Here is a 24,483-nt window from a genome sequence, read left to right as displayed (position 1 = left end):
CACATTTCAAAAACACATAATTAATTTTCGGCATCAATGATGCTGTCCATTAGTGCCAACATTTGGCGCATCAGGCCTCGCAGACGAAGGAGGGCCCCACGGCGACCCTCCTCTGCTTGGGCAGGCTCATCTGTGGAGGAAATTCAAATTGAAAAATGACTAATGATATTCATGCATACATTTAACATAGTCAAACCTACTTTTTAAACATGCATTGTGACAGGTGTGTGTGTATATATATATATATTTATATATATATATATATATCTATATATATATAGATATATATATATATATATATACACACACACATATATAACTATATATATGAGATATACACCTATACATACATGCATACATACTACATGGAAAGCCTGATTTTGGCCCTCTACCCTTTACTCTGTCAAACACCTCACAGTCATACTGCTCCTTCTCAATCCAAACCCACCCATGACAAAGCTGTGAGAAGCATGTCACGCGCTGCACCAATCAAAATTTCGGCAAACAAAGTTCATTGTCTGTTATATGATGGAGCCTGGCAGGGGAGTTACACAACTCTCAGGAATGCTCAGTACATTTGTGCAATCAAGCATGGCTTGGCTGCTGATGGTCTGCTCCAGAAATCATTGTCATAATGCAAGTTAGGGGAAGCTGCAGCAATAACCCACTCCCATGCTCAAAAGCATTATTTATTTATTTACAGGTTCTTATAAAGCGCAGCAGATTCCGTTGCGCTTTACAATAGTAGACAGTGATAAAACAAACTGGGTAACAACATACAGACTTGGAGGTAGGAGGGCCCTGCTGCAAGCTTACAAGACCAAATCAACACACAATTATGGTGCAAAACATACATGCAGACCGAAGGGGGTGGTTAGCTAGAGGAGGGCCCAGGGGCACTGACCACTTGTTACTCCAGTCTAAGCCACGCCTGTCCATACTCCATTTATGCCATACTGAATCTAGTTTACAAAGAACAATCACCAGTAAACTCTACTCACCTATGAGGCTACAGATTGTATGCAACCAGCAGGGACATGTAACCCTTACATGAGCAAGTCATCACTTTCTTCCTGGATACAGATTAACTACACAGGTTCAGTGGAACTAAAAATCGACCTGAAAGCCATCCGCACAACCTGTGTCATTAATATGTGTCCAGGATGAAAGGGATGGTTTGGCCACCCTATCTAACCCCAAAGTGTGTCTGTTGCTACCCAATTTGTTGTTTGCCTTTATAGTATTTTCAAACACATTTGAATCAACAGTGCTACATATCAAATAGTGGATGACAAAAGGAATAATGATTCTTTATGTATACATACCACTTTCGGCCGCCTGCTCCACCTCACAGGCCTCCTCATCCTCCCCCTCTTCCTGGGCCTCCACGGCTGGCACGACCTCCTCCTCGGCTGCCACCTCGTGGTCGAAAGCCACCACCTCCGCCTCCACTGCCCACACATCCTCCACCACTTCATCCCTTTCCTCCGCCACCCCTTCTTCAGTTTCTCCCTCCTCGCCCATAGCTGGCTCCGCCTCCTCCTGGGCCTGGGACGCCTCTGCCTCCTCCCGGGCCTGTCTTGCTCGATCACGTGCTGTGTTTGGGATAAATCAAAAAAGTGCCAATTAGTGGTAATTTGTATTAAGCCTTATCAACCTAGAAATGCAAAGGTTATAAGTACTGATAATTGTACAGGCAAACAGCTCCTTAGTGGCCTTTACAAAACACAGCCTGTAACATGGCAGGTATGCTGTGACATTTGGCCCATTGTAAGCATCACAAGCATTAATCCTCCCCAATAACATATTTTATGACCATTACAGGGTGTCAAACAGGAAGTAGCACACATATATTGTATGCCATGTTTAACTCATGGATCAGGCAGGTTACCTTATTGGTTGAAAAATGGTCATGTCAGCAATATTGTACAATTGGGCATTTAATGGGTAAACACTTACATCGAGCAATGCTGGCCCGTATTTGCTGGAGCTTATCAGGCTGGCGCCGCCTGAGATCAGACCATCGCCGCTCCAGCTGTGCGATGGTCCTGCGCACCTGGGTGCGCGCGAATATGCGCCTGCGGGCCAATGCATATGCCTGGCGCTTCTGCCGGTTTGTAATAAAAGGGCCGGCACGCCCCAGCCTGGTCTCCATAACGGAGACCAGAGTTCGCAGCTCCGCGGAAGAGAATGGGGCTGCTCTCCCATAGGCCGCCATCTTAGCAATGGCACAAATCAAACAATCATGTGCTGTCATTGGTTGATCAGAGTGATATTTGGTATTAACTTTATTGTTCATTTTTACACTAACAGCGTGTATGCGCCAGAACAGACGGCTAACCCATTGCATCGCACACCCATCCTAAACAGACAGTGTAAAATAAGATGGAAACACATTATATATAATCTATACCATCCACCAAACATGGGTAGAAGCACCAGGTGAAATAATCTGCATCAGTAGACACTTACACCTAACTCCACAAGGTTCTAAACAGCTATTTTATAATGAAAGCTATGCAGCAGAAACATAGCAAATAGTGGCAGACCTTTTACAAAAATTAGCCCATGCTGCCATGTGTACACTTACCTTCTACTGGCCCCTACTACAGAGGTGGAATGAAAAGTAGCTAGCATCCAACCTGAATTTGGAGTGCTTTCACATGTGATTTGGATGCTAGCACTGATTACTTGTGGCTAAGTGGTGGACTGGATTGACATATGGAATGGGTAGTGTCAGTTGTACTACATACCAAACAAGTGCACAGTACAGATGTACATTCAAATATACAGTTCATGTGTGACCTCTGTTTTATTTTGTAATTGGTGTTGGAATCTGCATTTAGCTACTAAATCTGACTTACTCAGTTTTCCTGGTTTTTGAGAAATATTTTTCCACACCAAGGGGCGTCCCGTATGCGCCGCACGGTTGACGCTGGCGTACGGAACGCGGCCGTACGGAACGCAGGTTGCAGCTGATTAACGCCAATTACAGAAATAGTATTTAAAGTTGTCCTAGAAAGGCAAACAGTTGTTGCAAACATGGCTGGCTCAGAGTCAGAGGAAGAACAGGTGGTGCAGAATCTCTTGTCCCGCATGGAAGCCAACACCACCTATGTCCCCCTCAACCCAGAGCAGCCCGATGGGCCATCAACATCAGGCCAATCAGCAGCTGGCCCATCCTCAGCATCAGCAGAATCATTGGGAACACAGCAGGTGGCTTCCCAACAGAGTAGCCAGCCCAGCACTTCAAGTACACCAACCGGTGGCCGTGCCCGTGGCCGTGCCAGTGGCCGTGCCCGTGGCCGCAGTCGGGCAACAGAGGAACCAACCACAAGAAACATGGCATTTGAACCGCAGGAGCTTGACATCCTGGTGACCCGGGCACGTGATTTAATAGAGTGCCCAGCGGTAAAGTTGACACACACAAGGAGATGGAAGATCTGGGAGGAGATAACGGCGGAGATTAATGCAGTGGCTCCACAAGTTCGTGAGGCGGAGCACGTTAAGAAGAGGCAAGTACATGTGTGTTACATTTGAGCAGTACAAGTCCAGTAATGTTTACATTCAATATTAGATGGAGTTGGTCAATGGGTGTTCACGTTGCTTGGAGGCACAGACATGTTGGCCATGACATTGAATTGATAGTTATTGGAGGGTGACTGTTGTTGTATCTTCTAAGGGTTGGTTTTAAAAATGAATATAATGTAAGTTTGGTGTCAGTAGGCACATGTTGTATTATGTTTCATATTGCAATGGGTGCTACAGCAAACATGAGGAGTTACATGTATTAATATGTACACTTTGATTGCAGGTGGCACGACTTCAAAGGCAACCTCAAGAAGAAATTGACCGAGCGGTGGCAACACAGCCACACCTCTGGGGCTGGCCCCATGCCTGGCAAGCTGAAGCTCACCCCCCTGGAAGAGATGGCCCAGTGCTGCATTGCAGTGGAGAAGGTCCGGGGGGTGAGCACCATAGACAGCGAGTCCCCAGTGGAAGTGATGGCTTCTACGCTTGAAGGTAATTATTTGGCAGGCCATAAGTAGATGTTTTGAATTTGGCATGGAATGTGTGGTAATTGGTAATTTCTCGTTCAACAGCATCCCCACCGCTTGGTCCAGATTCTCTTGAGGAGGTTGTGGAGTCTGTGCCACCTGGCCCCAGTAGCAGGCCCATGCAGCAGCAGCCGGAAATGTCCGCGGCTGAATTGTCCACGTGGGGCCGTGTGCTAGACAGTATTGTGCAGCAGGGAGACTCGGCATTCGAGCGGGTGCGTAGGGCCGAGGAGGTGCTGCAGGGTTTGACCACCAGCCAGCAGAGTATTGCTGCGAGCCTGCAGGCTATGAGTGCCAGCCAGCAAGCTATGAGTGACAGCCAGCAAGCTATTGCTGCTAGCCTGCAGGTGCTGGCTGATCAAGCCCTGCGGCAAAATGAACTCCTCCTCCGCCATAATGAACTTATGGTGGAGCTAGTTACCACCAATAGGGTCCTAATGTCACCCGCTTCGGGTGCTTTACCAACATCATCACTCCCTGCTGCCAGACGGGGAAGAAGATCCCCCCCCCTCCCCAGCATGTGCTCCACGTGACCCTCCATCTGAGCGTGGCCGTGGGCGAGGCCGAAGAGCTTCTGCACGTGGCAAGGAGCCTGCCAGGGGCAAACGTGCCCGCAAATGAACTTGTGTCCCCATTAATCTCCACCGTTATGTCTTCCCAAATCTTCCATTGAGCTGTGTGTGTCAGCATCCTGTGTCAAAATCCGTGCCGAGGGTCACCACATTTGCCCGCGGTTCAAATGTCATGTTTGGTTCCCCTGTTGCCCTGTTTGGGCTAGCATTACTGTGTGCTGTACTTGAAGTGTTGGTGCTGTACTTTTGTTATGAAGCCACCTGATGTGTTCCTAATGATTCTGCTGTGGCTATTTATTATATATTATTTACTTTTAGTCCTGTTATGGTACCATTTGTTTTGTGATGTTTTTGTCATTTTTGGCAAAGTTTCTTTAATAAATGTTATTTTGGCCCCACAAATGTCTGTATTAATTGATACACGCAGAAGTGACATGTGTATTAGTATTATTAATATTAAGTTGTGTTGATTATTTGCAGTGTAAAAGTGTGTGACAAGTGCAGCATGTAATGTTCCCTTTAAGCTGCAATGCTTCCAATTGTAGCAGTGAGAAGCGTGTCATTAACAAGTAATGAGTAAAGTAGGTGATTGTATTGGGTTCAGCTGACATTGGTTGTGTTGCGTCCGTCCTGATTAGGCGTTCCGATTGCCTAGCGCATGACCGAGTGGTGTCCGCAAAGCAATACTAGCCTTTTGGACACCGCACATTTCTACCCTTTTTGTTCGCGTGCATTCGGCGTGCTGTCCGAATGCACGCCTACCCAAATATGTGTACTCCCCCGTGTCCGCCCATGTTTCCGCCCAGTTTAGCCTACTTTGAAACTACGCCCCTGTGTCATTCCGCATGACGCCCATAACACACCCATATTGGCCGAATGATTGCGGTGCACATTTCTGTACGGTATTAGTGAGAACAAGTACGGAGACCATACGTGGCACATGCGCATAGCGTTCCCCACGCATGCGCAGACAGCTAAAAAACGCGATCCGAAAGAATTCGGGAAAGTACGCACCGATCAGAATAAGACCCATGGTTATTTGGGGGTAAATTGAATAGGATGAGAGATTCAGAAAGTGAGAGATTTGGTAAGAATTCTCCAGTTTTTTTAAAGCGGCAATCATTTACACTGCAAAACCAGTGTGATTTTGAAGTGTAAATGATTGCTGCTTTAAAAAAACTGGAGATTTCTTACCAAATCTCTCACTTTCTAAATCTCTCATCCTATTAAATTTCACCCAAAGAGTTTTAAAGAGAACGTGCCACAATATTTACACTATCCAATTTGTATTTGTATCTTTCTTTACAGAAATGAGATCCGGACTTGGGGGGCAATTTACTTACTCCGCTTACCATGGAGATAAAGTCGCTCCTGTTTTGCCTGCTATCACTTTCTTTGCTTTTTTATACTCTTTGATTTTGTTGACATGGAAAAAAAAAGGTACTCTTTACCTAGCACGGCGCCCACGTGGGCATCGCAGGTAAAAAAATCGCGGGCATCGCGGGCATTGAATGCACTTAAAATCGGGTGTGATGCGACCGACGCGATGCCCGCGATTTCCCATAGGGAACAATGTTAAATGTCTCAATTGACCCGATTTTCATGTTCAATGCCTCAATTGACCCGATTTTTCCATAGGAAACAATGTTAAATGGCCCACAGAGGCCAAATAGCCACCCTGAAGTGTGAAATGGCACCCACAATTGTTAACGCCAACCCACGATCAACGTGAACCCGAAGCGTGGCGAGCGCAGCGAGCCCGCGAGGGGCGGCGGTACGCGTCTTACGACCTTTTCATACCCCCACTATCCACGTCGGCGTGGAGTTGAGAATAGAATAGTGTGGCGAGCGCAGCGAGCCACCTCGCCCGAAGCGTGGCGAGCACAGCGAGCCCCGCGAGGGAACGCGGATACCTTCACAGGTAAACGCATCCCTTTGCGGGCTTCACAGGTATCCGCTTGCGCTCGCCACACTTCGGGCTCGGAGGGCAGTGCACCATGGTAAATAATTATTCCATCCATCCTCACATTGCAGAACAAAAAGGAGAGAATGGTTTAAAGATCAGTTATGTGGAAACTTGCATGAGCTTAGAACATTTGTTACACAGATAAGGATTTTCGGTACTTGTGTATTATCAGGGCGCCTGCGAAATCGGCAGCAAATCGCATGCAAAAATCGGATGCGATTTTGCGGCCGTTTTTTGGCCGATTTTTCAAGTTTTTCCGGCCGATTTGCATGCTGTTCCATCATTGCACACCCCCGATTTCCATCGTAGTGCATAGCATTGCATGCAATATAGCGGCATGCGATGCGATTCGATTTTTAAATGTACAAGCACCCTAATGGGTGCTTACAATGTTAAATGCCCCTCCATTGTCAACGCCACCCCCACTATCAACGCCAACCCGAAGGGTGGCGAGCGGCGGCGGTACGCATCCTTCAACCTTTTCATACCCCCACTATCCACGTCGGCGTGGAGTTGATTTTAGATAGTGTGGCGAGCCCAGCGAGCCACCGAACCCGAAGCGCGGCGAGGGGACGCGGAATACATGTAAAGTGATCTGCGTCTGCTCGCCACGCTTTGGGCTCGGTGGCTCGCTGTGCTCGCCACACTATATATAATCAACTCCACGCCGACGTGGATAGTGGGGGTATGAAAAGGTCAGAGGACGCTTACCGCCGCCCCTCGCAAGCTCGCTGCACTCGCCACGCTTCGGGTTGGCGTTTATGGTGGGGGTGTCGTTGACAATGGGGGTGCATTTAACATTGCGAATCGCATCACATGCCACTTGCTGGCATGCAATGCTATGCGATATTTAATTGTACAATCAGGGGCATTTTCCCGAAAATCGCATTGCATACCATCGCATAGTACCTGGGGGTGTGCAAGGATGGAATAGCATGCAAATCGGCCAAAAATCGGCGCACGAGAGGCGCGCGCGTCCCCTTCCGACGGTGCTTCCATCCGCTCCCCGCCGGCTTGTCGCGGTAACCCGGGGTCCCCGCCGCCTGCCCGCACCTTCCCCCCCTAACCCTGTCCTTCTCCCTGAGGCGGATACGGACAGGGTTTCCGTCGCCCCGCCGACGGAGACTGAGATGCGCGTGAGATGTGCGTGAGACGCACGCGCGTCTCAGTCTGATGGATGGCGAGGCTGCTGGCGGATCGCCAGCGGGGACGTTCTGGCGATCCGCCAGCCAGGATGTAGCCTGCCCCATCTGTATGCTGAGAATTACACCCATTGCCCATTATTAAAGAAGTGGTACTGTGCAATTGTTATATATTTATTTTACCTCCCCCAATATAGGAATTAAATAATATTGCCCCCATGGTATAACTAATAATGGTTGTTGTTTCCTTAGCAGCCTATAATTGCGTACAAAAAGGGGGTGGGGTCACAGCTCATAGGGGCGGGTTCACGGCTCATGGGGTAGTCATGGGTCTACGCCCTCATAGTAAATGTATTGTACCTATTTTTGTGCTGCTTTTGCCAATCGTAAAACTGCTACAAATATCCCAATGTTTTATTAGTATAAAGAGGGTACTGGATGACGGTGTTATGTTATGGTTAGAAGACACTGAGATATATACAGTATTACCCACTAACACTAACTAACTGACTGCATAGCGGCCATCTTGTCCCATGACATCATTATGACATCACAAATGCTCTGTGTCAGAAGACTTTCTACCGGCATCAGGAGAGGAAGCTGAGTTTATTCTCTTGTGCTTCAGCTCTACTCTAATTTTTTGGCCGTTACCTATATAATACAGCTGATATTATGGGCTGCATGTGCAGTAAACTGTGCATCCCTGCACCCAGCAGGAAGGTAAGTGCGCTGTTATATTTATGGATTGTACTTTGTACATACAGAGAATTATCATAGGCCGCCATAGGGGGAGCTCAGCCGATATTGGGAGTTTCTGGGCAGATATGGTGGTGATTTGTCCAGTTCTGTAGCCTAAATACGGGGGGATAGGTATATTGTATTGTTATTCTCAATGTGCACACATTTCCACTTTAACTTAAGTTGTTTTTTTCATGTATTGAACATCCATGTAACAAAAAGGGTAAAGCTGCTCTTCAACTCTATGGGGGGAATTCAAGTGTTTTTGACACCGGTGGCCACTATTTGCTTCATTGTTATGTAGCATTAGGGGTACACAGGTAGGTGATGCTCCCTGTATGTAGTATTAGGGGTACATGGGTAGGTGGTGCTCCCTGTATGTAGCATTAGGGGTACATGGGTAGATGGTGCTCCCTGTATGTAGTATTAGGGGTATGTACCTTCTCCTTTGCACTGTATAGGTGACCCCAGGAGACCCCCTCTCACCTTTTTGGCTCCCTGCAGTGTGCGCCTTTCTCCTGCCAGTAGCTGCCTCCTGCCCATCTTCCTCCTGCCTGACTCTAACTGCCACAAACTGCGCATGCCACTTGGTGACCAGTGTTGCCAGATCATCATTTTAATAAGAGCATATATTAATTACACAGGTCCCAGGTGTCCGAGATTATGCCAACTGTCATTATGTCCGATGAGTAGTCAAGTTTAGCCCCAAATCCTGTGTTAAAAATATATTGATTGCTCATTGGATGTAATGACAGTTGGTATGAACTCTGACCCCTGGGACCTGTGTAATTCATATGTGCGCTTATTAAAGGGATGATCTGGCACCCCTGCTGGTGACCCTCATACCAAGGGAAACGCAGGATGTAAGATGGGGGTTTCTCCCAACATGACCCATTCCAGGAGGGACACAATGCTCTGCTCCTGCGCTTCCCTCTGATATTATAATTGCCGTCACCTGTGTTGAACTAGTTGCTTGTTAAGAAAGGTGATAGCAATCCTAAAATAAGTAGGCATGGCCAACAACCATCGATAATTCATGGTCATTGATGGTTTCTGGCTGATGTTGAATAATACATTTTTGCCATCAATGGGGGAGAATCAGATGTTTGCCTTCATCGATGGTGAAACATAACACCTGTGATGCCCTGCCCCTGGAACTGATTGGCCCATGAGCCAGTCTGTCACATAAAACGGATAACCATCAGTTGGTGAAACCACAATTACATACTGTGGAAGGCTACCATCAATGACTACATGCAATATCGCCATCGATGGCAACCACATCGATGGTCATCCCTAATATTGGCCCTTATTCTGATCTGTGCGGCCAGATCAGAATATGCGGCCAGGACCGTGCAGGCGAATCCCCGCCTTCCATACGGATCGCCACCTCCGTCCGTACGCGGATATGTGGCGGTCCGCATGAAAGTGGACGGGGATACGCCTCCTCCATCTTGGGAGCAGCCCCTGCATTCGATGGTCGCCGACCATCGAATGCAGGGCCGCACGCTCCACCAGCTCCCGCCACCCTAGACCACACGGACACTTGTCCGTATGAAATCATGTATGGGGGCGGGCAGCTGACATCCGGCGATGTCAGATGCCCGCCCCCTACACATGCGTCACGGCTTTATTACCATGCATACGCCCAGCGTTTGCATGGGAACGCCCATGAAACGCGGGGCGTATGCATAGGGTAATGAGGCTAAGTAGCCCCTCACGCCCCTCTCCGCCCCCTGTGTGGCGTCTAAAAAAAACGTATGGCGAAACCGCTTGCACATGCGCAGAGTGACCTCTGCACATGCGCAGACGAAAAACATCGGCGGTACGACCGCAAGCGGCAAACACCGCACCAACCAGAATAAGGGCCTAATAGAGAAGTCCAAGAAATCTAGAAAAGAGCATTTTGTCCATTTTGGAGTAGGTCAAGTTGGAAGGTATGTAATATTATATATATGTGGATGTTTTGGTGCTGCAAGCTGGCACTCTAGTCGGTAAGGATGACACCAGTTAAAGTTCTCCAGACAGACTAGCTCGTGGGCCAATCAAATCCAGGGACAGGGCATGACACGTGTTATGTTGCACCATCGATGAAGGCAAACATCTGATTCTCCCCCCATTGGTGGCAATATATATATATATATATATATATATATATATATATATATATATATATATATATATATATATTTATTATGTCACTAACACACTCACTGTTACTGTAGTTTAGGGGAGGATGAGGTCAGACCCAGACAGTTTGCATTGTTAGGCTCCACCCATTCCTAGCATAATGCCACAATTCCCAGGTCTGTGTGAAGGGGTGGGGCAAAATTGACGTGATTCTTTTGTATTATGTCATATTATACCCTTCCCCTCACCATAGACCCGCTACTCATTAAATTATGCTGTGAGGGGCGGGGCTTTGCCGGTCCGAGTGCAGATGTTTAAAAGAAAACTGGGGGTGGGGTTTGAAGTTACTGGGTACCCCCCCCCCCCTTTTGTGCGATAGTGCATACCCCCTGGTAGTCACTTTGAACTCTCCAGTGAGTGTTACACTAACAATGGTTATATGTTAGTGACACTATATGAAATTTAGTGAAAATACAGTTAAAAAAAGCTGGGCGGATCTAATCTCCATCATTATACATTGCTATAATCTTATTATAACTGCTCATGTTGGTAGTCATAAGGCCCCCTTACATTTGTCCGACTTGTCATAACGACAAGTCGGACCCGATTGTCCCAGCAGCTCCCCAGGAAGGATCACATGCGATGGCACTTCATGTGCCAAGTTTTGCATGTGATAAATCGCATGCGATTTATCACATGCCACTCCCGGGGAGCTGCAGGGACAATGGGAGCGGGGGACAGCAGCAGGAATATGCCCGCAAACAGAGAGTGGGCAGGGGGGGTCGGGGTGCAGGGAGCCGGGCAGGAAGCCGCTGGGCAGGGAGCAGGGGGGGGCGGCGGCGCAGAGTACCAGGGAGCCGGGCAGGAGAACACGATGCAGCAGCAGCACTTCCAAAAAAAAAGAAAAACCCCATACAAACGAATAGGAAGCCATTGATTGGCTGAGACCTCTCTCAGCCAATGAGCGATTGGCTGAGAGAGGTCTCAGCCAATCGCTGATTGGCTGAAAGAGGTCTCAGCCAATGAATGGCTTCCTATGCGTTTGTATGGCCCTTTTTTTTTGAAGTGCTGCTGCTGCAGCGTCTTCTCATGCCCGGCTCCCTGGTACTCTGCGCCGCCCCCCCTGCTCCCGCTGATGCTGCTCGGCTCCCTGCGCCTGACTCTGGTAGGTCCCCTGTTGTGGGGGAGCACGGCTCCGGGCAGCACATAAGATTTAGCAAATCTTATGTGCAGCCCGTCCGACCTCCCATCTCCGATCCGATGCGCACGGGGCCGCGCATCGGGTCGGAGGGGATGTCACCATATGCGATTTGGGACGATTTCACGGCCCGATTCATCCGAATCGGGCAAAATCGTGCCCAAATCGCATAATGTAAGGGGGCCTATAGTTATAACAATAACTTATAAGCCACAATGGTGACGCTCCAGCTGATTCCACTGGGCGCTGTACGCGGTGCTGAACTCCTGCTTCTACTCAATCTACTGATCTGTGCTAGTGCTTCTATGGTAAAAAGTGACTGCACTGTTATGTAGAGTTATGTAGTCACAGCTCATGGTGTCTCCTCCTCTGCACCTTATAGACAGGCAAGTCTGCCAAAGTGAGGAGGATCATGGTCCAGCCCATTAGTGCTGAGAAGCCCCCCAACACCAGCGGCACCACTCCTCTACGTGTGGTGGGCAAACCTCTGGCACAGGAGGACATGGTCGTGCCCATTACTGTGAAGGTGGGGACACCTCTGGCGCAGGAGGACATCTACCTGCCCAGTGAGGGTAAGCTTATGTACGGGCTGGATGTAAGCTTCCCCAGGTTTTATGTACGGGCTGGATGTAAGCTTCCCCAGGTGTTATGTACGGGCTGGATGTAAGCTTCCCCAGCTGTTATGTATGGGCTGGATGTAAGCTTCCCCAGGTGTTATGTACGGGCTGGATGTAAGATTCCCCGGGTGTTATGTACGGGCTGGATGTAAGATTCCCCAGGTTTTATATACGGGCTGGCTGTAAGCTTCCCCAGGTTATATGTACGGGCTGGATGTAAGCTTCCCCAGGTGTTATGTACGGGCTGGATGTAAGCTTCCCAGGTGTTATGTACGGGCTGGATGTAAGCTTCCCCAGGTGTTATGTATAGGCTGGATGTAAGCTTCCCCAGGTGTTATGTATGGGCTGGATGTAAGCTTCCCCAGGTGTTATGTACAGGCTGGATGTAAGGTTCCCCGGGTTATATGTACGGGCTGGATGTAAGCGTCCCCAGGTGTTATGTACGGGCTGGATGTAAGGTTTCCCGGGTTATATGTACGGGCTGGATGTAAGCTTCCCCAGGTGTTATGTACGGGCTGGATGTAAGACTCCCCAGGTGTTATGTACGGGCTGGATGTAAGCTTCCTCAGGTGCTATGTACGGGCTGGATGTAAGCTTACCCAGGTGTTATGTACGGGCTGGATGTAAGCTTCCCCATGTGTTATGTACGGGCTGGATGTAAGCCTCCCCAGGTGTTATGTATGGGCTGGATGTAAGCTTCCTCAGGTGTTATGTACGGGCTGGATGTAAGCTTCCTCAGGTGTTATGTACGGGCTGGATGTAAGCTCCCCCAGGTGTTATGTATGGGCTGGATGTAAGCTTCCTCAGGTGTTATATACAGGCTGGATGTAAGCTTCCCCATGTGTTATGTACGGGCTGGATGTAAGCTTCCCCAGGTGTTATGTACGAGCTGGATGTAAGCTTCCCCAGGTGTTATGTACGAGCTGGATGTAAGCTTCCCCAGGTGTTATGTACGGTCTGGATGTGAGATTCCCCAGGATGTTGCCCATAACAAGCAATCTGATTCTGTCTATCACTTTCTAACAATATATACAGATTCCTCGGACAGTGGCAGCTGTGAATCTGATAACAGCAGCTGTGAATCTGAAACCAGCAGCAGCTCCAGCATAGGGCACCTCACGGCAGCATCACCTCCACCACCAGATGCTGCAGTGGTAGCAGCTGTGAATGCTATTATCTCAGAGAGAGTAGCATTTTACTTGTTCGGTGCAGGTAAGCTTCCACAGGTGTTATGTATGGGTAGTATGTAAACTTCCCCATGTGTTATGTATGGGCCAGATGTAAGCATCCCCAGGTGTTATGTACAGGCTGGATGTAAGCTTCCCCAGGTGTTATATACGGGCTGGATGTAAGCTTCCCCAGGTGTTATGTATGGGTAGTATGTAAACTTCCCCATGTGTTATGTATGGGCCGGATGTAAGGTTCCCCAGGTGTTATATACGGGTTGGATGTAAGCTTCCCCCAGGTGTTATGTACGGGCTGGATGTAAGCTTCCCCCCTGGTGTTATGTACGGGCTGGATGTAAGCTTCCCCCCTGGTGTTATGTACGGGCTGGATGTAAGCGTCCCCAGGTGTTATGTACAGGCTGGATGTAAGCTTCCCAAGGTGTTATGTACGGGCTGGATATAAGCTTCCCCAGGTGCTATGTACGGGCTGGATGTAAGCTTACCCAGGTGTTATGTACGGGCTGGATGTAAGCTTCCCAAGGTGTTATGTACGGGCTGGATATAAGCTTCCCCAGGTGTTATGTACGGGCTGGATGTAAGCCTCCCCAGGTGTTATGTACGGGCTGGATGTAAGCTTCCCCAGGTGCTATGTACGGGCTGGATGTAAGCTTCCCCAGGTGTAATATACGGGCTGGATGTAAGCTTCCCCAGGTGTTATGTACGGGCTGGATGTAAGCCTCCCCAGGTGTTATGTAGGGGCTGGATGTAAGCTTCCCCAGGTGTAATATACGGGCTGGATGTAAGCTTCCCCAGGTGTTATGTACGGGCTGGATGTAAGCTTCCCCAGGTGCTATGTACGGGCTGGATGTAAGCTTCCCCAGGTGTTATGTACGGGCTGGATGTAAGCTTCCCCAGGTGTTATGTACGGGCTGGATGTAAGCCTCCCCATGTGTTTTGTATGGGCTGTTTGTTTCTGATCAGTAGTCTAATTGTAGTGTTACTTTGTTCGGGCACATGCACTGGTGGTGCTGACATTACTGTTATGTTCCGTTAGTGTGACAGGCAGGTAACTAGTATATATGTAATAAGCTGGGAGTTCTGTGACAGGCTGGTAACTAGTATATATGTAATAAGCTGGGATTTCTGTGACAGGCAGGTAACTAGTATATATGTAATAAGCTGGGAGTTCTGTGACAGGCAGGTAACTAGTATATATGTAATAAGCTGGGAGTTCTGTGACAGGCTGGTAACTAGTATATATGTAATAAGCTGGGATTTCTGTGACAGGCAGGTAACTAGTATATATGTAATAAGCTGGGAGTTCTGTGACAGGCAGGTAACTAGTATATATGTAATAAGCTGGGAGTTCTGTGACAGGCTGGTAACTAGTATATATGTAATAGGCTGGGAGTTCTGTGACAGGCAGGTAACTAGTATATATGTAATAAGCTGGGAGTTCTGTGACAGGCAGGTAACTAGTATATATGTAATAGGCTGGGATTTCTGTGACAGGCAGGTAACTAGTATGTATGTAATAGGCTGGGAGTTCTGTGACAGGCAGGTAACTAGTATATATGTAATAAGCTGGGAGTTCTGTGACAGGCAGGTAACTAGTATGTATGTAATAAGCTGGGAGCTCTGTGACAGGCAGGTAACTAGTATATATGTAATAGGCTGGGAGTTCTGTGACAGGCAGGTAACTAGTATGTATGTAATAGGCTGGGAGTTCTGTGACAGGCAGGTAACTAGTATATATGTAATAAGCTGGGAGTTCTGTGACAGGCAGGTAACTAGTATGTATGTAATAAGCTGGGAGCTCTGTGACAGGCAGGTAACTAGTATATATGTAATAGGCTGGGAGCTCTGTGACAGGCAGGTAACTAGTATATATGTAATAAGCTGGGAGTTCTGTGACAGGCAGGTAACTAGTATATATGTAATAAGCTGGGAGTTCTGTGACAGGCAGGTAACTATTATATATGTAATATGCTGGGAGTTCTGTGACAGGCAGGTAACTAGTATATATGTAATAGGCTGGGAGCTCTGTGACAGGCAGGTAACTAGTATATATGTAATAAGCTGGGAGTTCTGTGACAGGCAGTTAACTAGTATATATGTAATAAGCTGGGAGTTCTGTGACAGGCAGGTAACTAGTATATATGTAATAGGCTGGGAGTTCTGTGACAGGCAGGTAAGAAATATATATGTAATAAGCTGGGAGTTCTGTGACAGGCAGGTAACTAGTATATATGTAATTGGCTGGGAGTTCTGTGACAGGCAGGTAACTAGTATGTATGTATGTAATAAGCTGGGAGCTCTGTGACAGGCTGGTGACAAGTATATATGTAATAAACTGGGAGTTCTTTGACAGGCAGGTAACTAGTATATATGTAATAGGCTGGGAGTTCTGTGACAGGCAGGTAACTAGTATATATGTAATAAGCTGGGAGTTCTGTGACAGGCTGGTAACTAGTATATATGTAATTGGCTGGGAGTTCTGTGACAGGCAGGTAACTAGTATGTATGTAATAAGCTGGGAGTTCTGTGACAGGCAGGTAACTAGTATGTATGTAATAAGCTGGGAGCTCTGTGACAGGCAGGTAACTAGTATATATGTAATAAGCTGGGAGATCTGTGACAGGCTGGTAACTAGTATATATGTACATAGGCGAATCTAGAAATATGTTAATGGGTGGTCCCAGGCTCAACCTCCCAGAAAGCATGACCATTGCGCGGCTAAGCCGCGCGGCGAAAAAGGGGCATGGTCTCGTGAAAGGAGGCGTGACATCGCAAAAAGGGGCGTGGTATTATACGATTGATATGGGACACATGGGGGCACCCATAGAATTATAGGGCACACATGCGGGCACCCCTGGACTGATATTGCACATATGCGGGCAACCCTGGACTGATAAGGGACAAATTATTCCCACCAATAGCACCTGCTACCTAACCTTTTGGTGACAAAAAGTGCTATGTAAAACCCCATTCCCTGGGGCAGTGCATCCTCAGGGCTGCTGCCTGTCCCCCCTCCCCAAATAACAGCAGAGTAACCATTTTTAAAAATATGGGGGCCATAAAATAATGACCAAGATTCCTTGTTCTCCCCTTCTCCCCCAACACAACACAACACCCCACCCTATCCCATGCCACCATAAATGCAAAAGGGCACCTTAGAAAAAAAAACCTCTTCCTTACTTTGTTTGATAGGCTGGCTCACTTCAGCTACTCGGCTGCTCCACAATCCAGTCCAGCCGCCCTGCCCGCTGTGCCCACTCTGCTACACACAGTAATTCCCATTACACATAATGCCACACACAGTAATGCCCATTACATATAATACCACGCACAGTAATGGCCATTACACATAATGCCACGCACAGTAAAGGCCATTACACATAATGCCACGCACAGTAAAGGCCATTACACATAATGCCACGCACAGTAATGGCCATCACATATAATGACACGCACAGTAATACCCATCACACATTATGTCAGGGCTTGACAATAGGGACAGTGCATGTTAAAAATTTACACCATATTGCCTATTACACGTCACACAGCCATTACATAGTATACCACATGCCTAACACGTTATACCACACACTGTAATGCCCATTGCACGTTGGGCTTCACACTGTGATGCCCATTACGCTTCACACCATAATGACAATTACATATTAGGCCACATACCATAATACCAATTACATATTCGGCCACACACTGTTATGCCAATTATCTATTACGTCCCACACCATAAAGCCCATGACATATTATGCCCCACACCGAATTGCCTATTACACATTATGCCATATGCTGTAATGCCCGTTACACATTATTCCAAACACAGCAATGCCAATTACACAGTATGCCACACACCAAATGACCCATTAAACCGGGGGGGTTTCATTCTCATTGCCACAGAGACTACATGCTTGTTGCAAGTGGTAATTACAGGCTTATTGCAGGAGGGATTACATGCCTGTTGCCCAGGGGGAGTACATGCTCATTGCCCAGGGGGATTACAGTCTCATTGTCTGGGGGAATTACATGCTTGTTGCCCACATATAATGCCCCCCTTAGTTCTACATACATAATGTCCCCCACAGAGCCACACACATAATGCTGACCCCTTAGTGTCACACACAATGCCCCAATAGTGCCACATACATACTGCCCCCCATAGTGCCACACATATAATGCCCCTGTAGTGCCACATGCTTAGTGCTCCCTGTAGTGCCACACACATATAATGCCCCCATTGTGCTATATACACAGTGGCATGTATATATGACAGAGCTGCCAGGAGCCTGCCACTGCAGTGGTGTGTGGGGACAAACCTGCTGCTGCCAGGCAGAGGAGGAAGGAGGCGCCTGGCGATGGAGCACCGGGCAGCATCCAGCCAGCGTCTTTAAAGGGTAGGAAGCGGCGGGGAGAGCACATCATTAGGAGGTGCCTGTGTACCCAGGGGCGAATTTAGCGTATTCATTATGTTATGTTATACATACATACATATATTTTTACAAAAACAAATATTACAACCCAAAGGTTAACATATAATAGACGGTACACCTCAGTATAGTCAGTAATTTAATGTCCAATTAAAAAAAACACATAGCACAGCAGCTGAGTATAAATATGACAGAATAATCACTTGGGAAAACAGTTACACCTTCATCCTGGACTGTAACTTGCATATACACATATATATATATATATATATATATATATATATATATATATATATATATATATATACACATATATATACACTACATCTAATATACAGGTGATAAGTTACCTGGAGGAGGCCACATTATCTCCTCAGCTTTCCAGAAACACTGGGGTTAATGATCCTTGGGCCGACTCCGTCTCTCACCCACATCGGAGCGGAGCTGTGAGCAAGGGGGTGAAACTGCACCCACTGGCCCGAGAGGAGTGGGGCACTGGGGAAGACAGTGGGCGGTTAGATACTGCCGAGTAGTGTGTCAGCTCAGGCTGTGAGCCGAATGGAGCCGTGCTGGGATGATGCCGCCACGGCAGGACTGCAGTCCTTCCTGTGCGACTCTGAGTGGGCAGCGCCGCTCCACGCTTGCTCTGCAGCCGCGGCGCTTACAGCTCCCGCCTTTTCTTCCCTTCCGACACAGCTTCTCAGTCCTGCACTGTGCCGGTACGCGGTGACGTCACCCGTGCAGTGCACTACTGGGAACGCTGAAGCCCTGAGAGGCTTCAGAATAAAATGGACTGTAAACTAAAATTTAAAGTTTAAATTGTGTACGGCGGTCTAATGGGTGGTCCGGTGCACCCCCGGACCACCCCCTAGATTCGCTTATGTATATGTAATAGGCCGGGAGTACTGTGAGTGGACAGGAGCTTGTTATCTCACCAGCCTGATTTCACCTTATACTTTTTACTGCTTTAAATCTACAGCAGTGTTAATTTTGTCAGGGATTTTCAGTGTAGTTTTAGTCTTAGTCACTTTCCTAAAATTTGACGAAAATAATGGTCACATTTTAGTCAGATTTTTTAATTTCGACTCTTTAGTCAGGTTTTAGTCAGTGGATCTTGACGAACATTTTCATCTAATTTTAGTCATTGATTTAGTCATAGCTTTGCCCAGTGGGGTAACTATTAAAATATTATATATTAAACATAGAAAGTACAGGGTACGTTTACTACAATGAACAGAGGTGATGTTGCCCATAGCAACCACTCGGATTCTGTCTCTCATTTTCAGATGATACAGCATCTCTGGAGTCAACTGCTGACTGCTCTGAGCTGAAGGACATGGCAGAAAGCCCGTCTGATACCAGCAGCACCGGCTCTATTGCGAGCAGAGACTCCTCCCCCAGGTAGGTTGCCGGCACAATACGTGCGTCCTCCCCGCTCTGGTCGCTGGGGTAGATATCAGGTCTCTTGTCTTACAAACATGATATGATGTAGAAACGGTATCTCCATATCTGCCTGCAGTTGGGGCCCCTACAGAAGTTCTATCACACAGAGCGCTGATTGGCTGGTATTCTACTTGTATGACATACACGTATATATCATTATACTAACTAGTGTAACAATATAAGAAGGCCAAAATCGCTCGGTGTGTAGCCCCATTAGAGGAATCTCACATCACTGTACGCTGGGCTTTCTGTATGGGGCCGTCCTTGTCATGTCACACCCACAGCATCAGCGCTGTGATTGGTCCAAAAAGGAAGCACATAGATAAATGTAGTCAGTAACTAACATGGTGCAGACGCTACATACCAGCAGGCCAGGGAATAATGAGAGGACTTGTACATGGCAAACGTTTGGGTCTTTACAATAACAGTCACTGATCAAAGTCTGTTTTTGTAGGAAGGACATCTATAACAGCAGCATCTCCGTTGGCCTCATCTGGCAGGAGGAGGACGGCATGCCAAGGGTCGATTGTTAAACATGGACCTCGGACTCATTGAGTCATTTATATTTAATTGTTATTGATTTTGCATCAAACTAAATCATTATAGTTTATGCAGCAGTTAAAAGCCAGTCCTGTTGACTGCTATTCCCCCAAAGCCAGTCCTGTTGACGGCTATTTCCCCAAAGCCAGTCCTGTTGACGGCTATTCCCCCTACCCCTAAAATGCCTGTCCTGTTGATGGGTAATCCCCCTACCCCCAATCTCTGTCTTCACAACTCCCTCTCTCCATATCCAGCAAGTTTGAAGCATCATTTTGCTTTCACTTTCTGGGGAGTAATTTGGTCGCTGGGGAGTAATGTATCTGTTATTTCAACAAAAAAAAGTCACACAAGTCAATCCGTGTCTGATGTGTTATTTCCCACCTACTACTTTGAATGTTCCCATTGTACTACTGTATTGGTCGGACCCATATTCATGTGTTAAATAGATGTTGGGAATGTAATGTGTAGAGACAGGATTATATGCAACATAAAAAGCTTGAAATATGCATGCAAATATGCAAGAAAAATACTTAAAATATGCATAAAAAGTGTTAAAATATGCTACATTATATAATAAAAAAGTAATTTTCAACTTATTTATTTAAAAATCAGGATACAATTAGTTGCAAATAAACCCCAAAAATAGGCCCACATCATCATGTTTAGTGCTGTACGCAGGATTTTTTTTCCTCCTGGCTGCTACAGCATACTGCAGAGTCCAAAGCTCTTCTTGCAACAACTACACGGACCCTCATCTCCAGCGCCAATGGACCAAATGTCAGCATAGTGTGTGAGGGCGGCGCAGTGGAAGGCTTGCTTGCTGCGCTGCATACTCACAGTGACACAGCATTTCCTCCATGCCACGTGATGTCACAACCCTTCCGCTTTTATCAACATGGATTGGCAGCCTAGAGCAGTGTCAGACATATCATACATCCAAGGTTCCCCACACTGCGCACATATTGCCCCAGCCTGCACACTCTACCACTACTTGGCCAGCAGCAGCAGGGCAAAGCAGTGCTGTGACTCGCGGGTGGGAAGAGGGCAGGGCCTAAAATATGCACCATCACTAGATTTTAGTTAAAATATGCAATAACCAGTGAGAATGGGCAAAATATGTAAATGCATATGCAAATATGCAAATGCATATAATCCTGTCTCTAGTAATGTGTAATAAAAGAATATGGTAGGTTGGTGCAGTACTGTGGGCTATGAGGATCTGTGCAGCTACGTTGAGCCCCAGAGGTGACTGATGCTTCAACACTTGGGGGACCATTTACTAAGGATTGCATATACAATACGATCTGGTAATAGACCAAGGTGGGGCTGTGGATGTAGCTTATCTAGACTTTAGTAAGTCTTTTGACACTGTCCCACATTGCAGACTGTTAAATAAACTTGAAAGCTTGGGATTGGATTCTAATAACCCTTTTACACCGCCTCAAAACTCCGGGTCTTCGGCTAGGACCTGGGCAGAGAGCGGTGTAAATGGGTACACCGGTTTGGATGACCCGGCTCCCATTTACATGAATGGGGGATGTCCAACCTGCAGACCGCAGTGTCCGCAGGTTGGACGGGGGGAGGGGGGGGACAGCCTGCGCTCCTGTCTGCTTAACTCTGCAGACAGCAGCGGCGGCATCGAAGGAGGTGAATGGATGCCTGTGTGCAGCATCCATTCACCTCCCAGAGGGTGGCTGGGGAGGTGCACGGGGGCTGGGGGTAGCCCAGCAGCTTACCTTGGCGATCGGTGTATCCGGCGTGGATCACTGCGGTCCCGGCGCTTGGAGATGATGTCATCTCCAAGCGCCACCTCCGTCTACACTGCGGGTGGGCACCGCAGTGTAAATGGAGTAAATCCTGGATCCGACCCGGCTTGGATCCTTCTTCCAAATGCCGGGTTGGATCCAGGATTTTTTGTGTAAAAGGGGTATAAGATAGTTGAATGGATAAGAGCGTGGTTACAGGACAGAAAACAGAGAGTTGTAGTAAACGGAGTACAGTCAAAGGAGGGAAACATTACAAGTGGAGTACCCCAAGGATATGTACTCTTTAATTGGTGGGTAAAATTGGGGGGGGGGGGGGGGGGGGGGGGGGCATCGATGCGCTATTAATGGCATAAGGTCAGGACAACGCAATGACAATGCAGTGTTATTCTGGTTGTTCAGAAGAAGAGTAAGCTTTGCTGTTGGTGGTGACAGCTGTGGTGAATTTAGGGCCCTAGGCTAGATACTGGGATGGGGCCCCTCATCCAATCCTTAGCATTATAATTTATTTCCGGATTCATGCCCCTTACATTATTTTTACAAACATGGTGTAATGATTAGCATCACAGAACAAGGACATTGGTTCAATTCCCACCACGGGACTAACTATGGGGGCCACAACTGCATCCCTCAGGCAATGGAGGATGGTGGTGTTGTGGCTGTGTGCATTGCTGCTTCTCTATGTATGCGCAATGTGATATGACATCACACCACCTCTTATTAACAGACAACCCCAAACCTTACCAACAGCTATTACAGTACATCTGACACCGCGCTAACATCACCAGATCTACCAGTCACCAATAACAATGCTGCAATTATTGTATATATTCCCCATCCCATTACACATTGCTGTATATTAATGAAGCATTGTACCTCTATTGTTTCAGCAAATAACATTTCTGATTTAAAATCACCTTTTGGTCTACTTTATAACTACCAGTGACACATGCTTTGTAACTATATACCAGGGATGCAGTCAGCATCCCACCAGACAGGATGTCAGCATTCAGTATAGCGATGCTGGCGTCCCGGAGCCGGAACGTTGAAGAGATTAGGATGCCGATGCCGGAATACTGACTGGCAACTTCCCAATCGGGGAGTATGTAGGGAGCGGTAGTGGGGAAAGTGAGGTTAGGTTTAGACACTAGTGGGGGGACATAGGGTTAGGCTGTTGGGGGGGGGTTGAATTAAACACTTACAAGGAGGATATGGTTAGGCACTAGCAGGGAGGGTTAGGGGCAGGCTGCGGGAGGGTTACGGTTTAGGCAGCTACAAGGGATTGTTAGGTAGGCGCTTGTGTCCCCATTACTAGAATTGTATCCCTATTAGAGGTGGGTTATCTTGTACTCCAGCTGCTCCAGAGCAAGGACTGCCGTTCTGCTAACACAGGGATACGGAATATATGCGACGGAGCCTGTGCTTTATCGGTATCGGTCTATGATTTGCAGGGGCTACTCAGTAATGAGTGGTCCAAACTCGAATTGTGGTATATTTGGGGGGTTTTACTGAGCGCTCAGCTAGTTACTACAAAGTGTAGGGATACAAAGTGATCAGAAAGATTATGAGACCATGATGTACAGATGGAGCGCCTCTCAGCCAGTGCCGGGGATCGCCAGAATGTCCCTGCTGGCAAACGCTGCCGGAGCGGCGCTCCATCTGACTGGGACACGAAAGCATCTCACACGCATGCGCCTCCCAGTTTTCAGGCGGCGGGGGATGGGAACCCTGACCGTCTCCACTTCAGGGAAACGGGCAGGGTTAGTGGGGGTGCGGGGAGGCGGTGGGGCCGGTGGACAGCGACGGGGAGCTCAGTTGGAAGGGGAGGCGTAAGCATATTGTGCGCGCGCATCCTCTTCCGGCGGCTGGTGATCCGACCGCCAGACCCCCGCTAAACGAGAGCGGCTCATATCTGTATAACAGGATGATGGTTACATGTCAATCAGTACTGTGAGACAAATATGTGCATAAAGATGTATTGTAAAAAAAAAAATGTGGTGCCTGGGATTTGTAGTCCACAGGTCAGTCCTCGCAGTATGACTCTTAGGGTATGGTATAGCTTACTGACAGTTGGGATTCCGACATTCGTTTCTCCGACATCAGAATCCCAACTGTCAGGAGCACGACAGAGCTCACCACCTATTCTCTTCCGGCATCCCACTCTTATCGGGTAATCTTTTAGGGACCCAGTACACCATAGGACCCCCACCTGGGACCTATGTTCCCCTCAGGTGACCACAGCAGACTAAATGGGCAGAACATAAGGTGCCAGTTTTTTTATGAATATTGTGAAATTAACGTTCAGAGTACTAATCCAATCAATAATAAATGAAACAGGGTCTATAGCAAAAATATGGTTCTATTTCCAGTAGGGATATAGGATCAAGTGAAATCAAACTAGTTTGTGAATGACAGCCGGAGCGTGGCGTCCCCCTACCGGCTGCTTACCCTCTCTGTTGTTAGGAGCTGACAGCCCCGCAGTCTAGCCGGTGCTAAGGAGTGTCGGTGCAGTCCCTGGGAGTGCTTATCGGAGGATGTCCTGGTGAGGAGCTGGAGCAGAGGCAGGGGTGAGCGTCCGTGTTCGCTCAATCCCCTGAGTGCACTTACGGGTTAGCAGGGGCTCCCGCCATAGGCAGTGTGATGTTGCAGCTTGATGCTTTCTAACTGCGCTGTGGAATGGATGTAAATAGGAAAGT

At 47.7% G+C, this 24,483-nt stretch overlaps 1 protein-coding gene across 1 annotated transcript; it reads right to left on the bottom strand.

Moving 5' to 3' along the window:
- LOC146059196 (uncharacterized) lies at positions 1-24,454 on the bottom strand. Its single transcript, XM_083171319.1, has 3 exons — positions 24,236-24,454; positions 1,326-1,595; positions 1-130 (listed from the first exon to the last, which is right to left on the bottom strand). Exons 2-3 carry the CDS (start codon positions 1,522-1,524, stop codon positions 21-23), a joined length of 309 nt encoding a protein of 102 aa, XP_083027445.1. The 5' UTR covers positions 1,525-1,595; positions 24,236-24,454; the 3' UTR covers positions 1-20.
- Positions 24,455-24,483: the final 29 nt, after the last annotated feature.

This window comes from Crinia signifera, chromosome 2, assembly GCF_055691185.1.
Source record: "Crinia signifera chromosome 2, ASM5569118v1, whole genome shotgun sequence".
Lineage (NCBI taxonomy): Eukaryota > Metazoa > Chordata > Amphibia > Anura > Myobatrachidae > Crinia > Crinia signifera.
Note: the sequence above shows the minus strand (reverse complement) of the source record. Positions and strands in the feature narration are given on the sequence as shown.

Bases quoted from the DNA above. Each gene is read 5' to 3' on its own strand.
- LOC146059196 (XM_083171319.1), bottom strand. From the start codon at position 1,524: ATGGGCGAGGAGGGAGAAACTGAAGAAGGGGTGGCGGAGGAAAGGGAT. The intron at 131-1,325 runs GTATGTATACAT...TTTCCTCCACAG, and splicing joins GGAGCAGGCGGCCGAAAGTG to ATGAGCCTGCCCAAGCAGAG.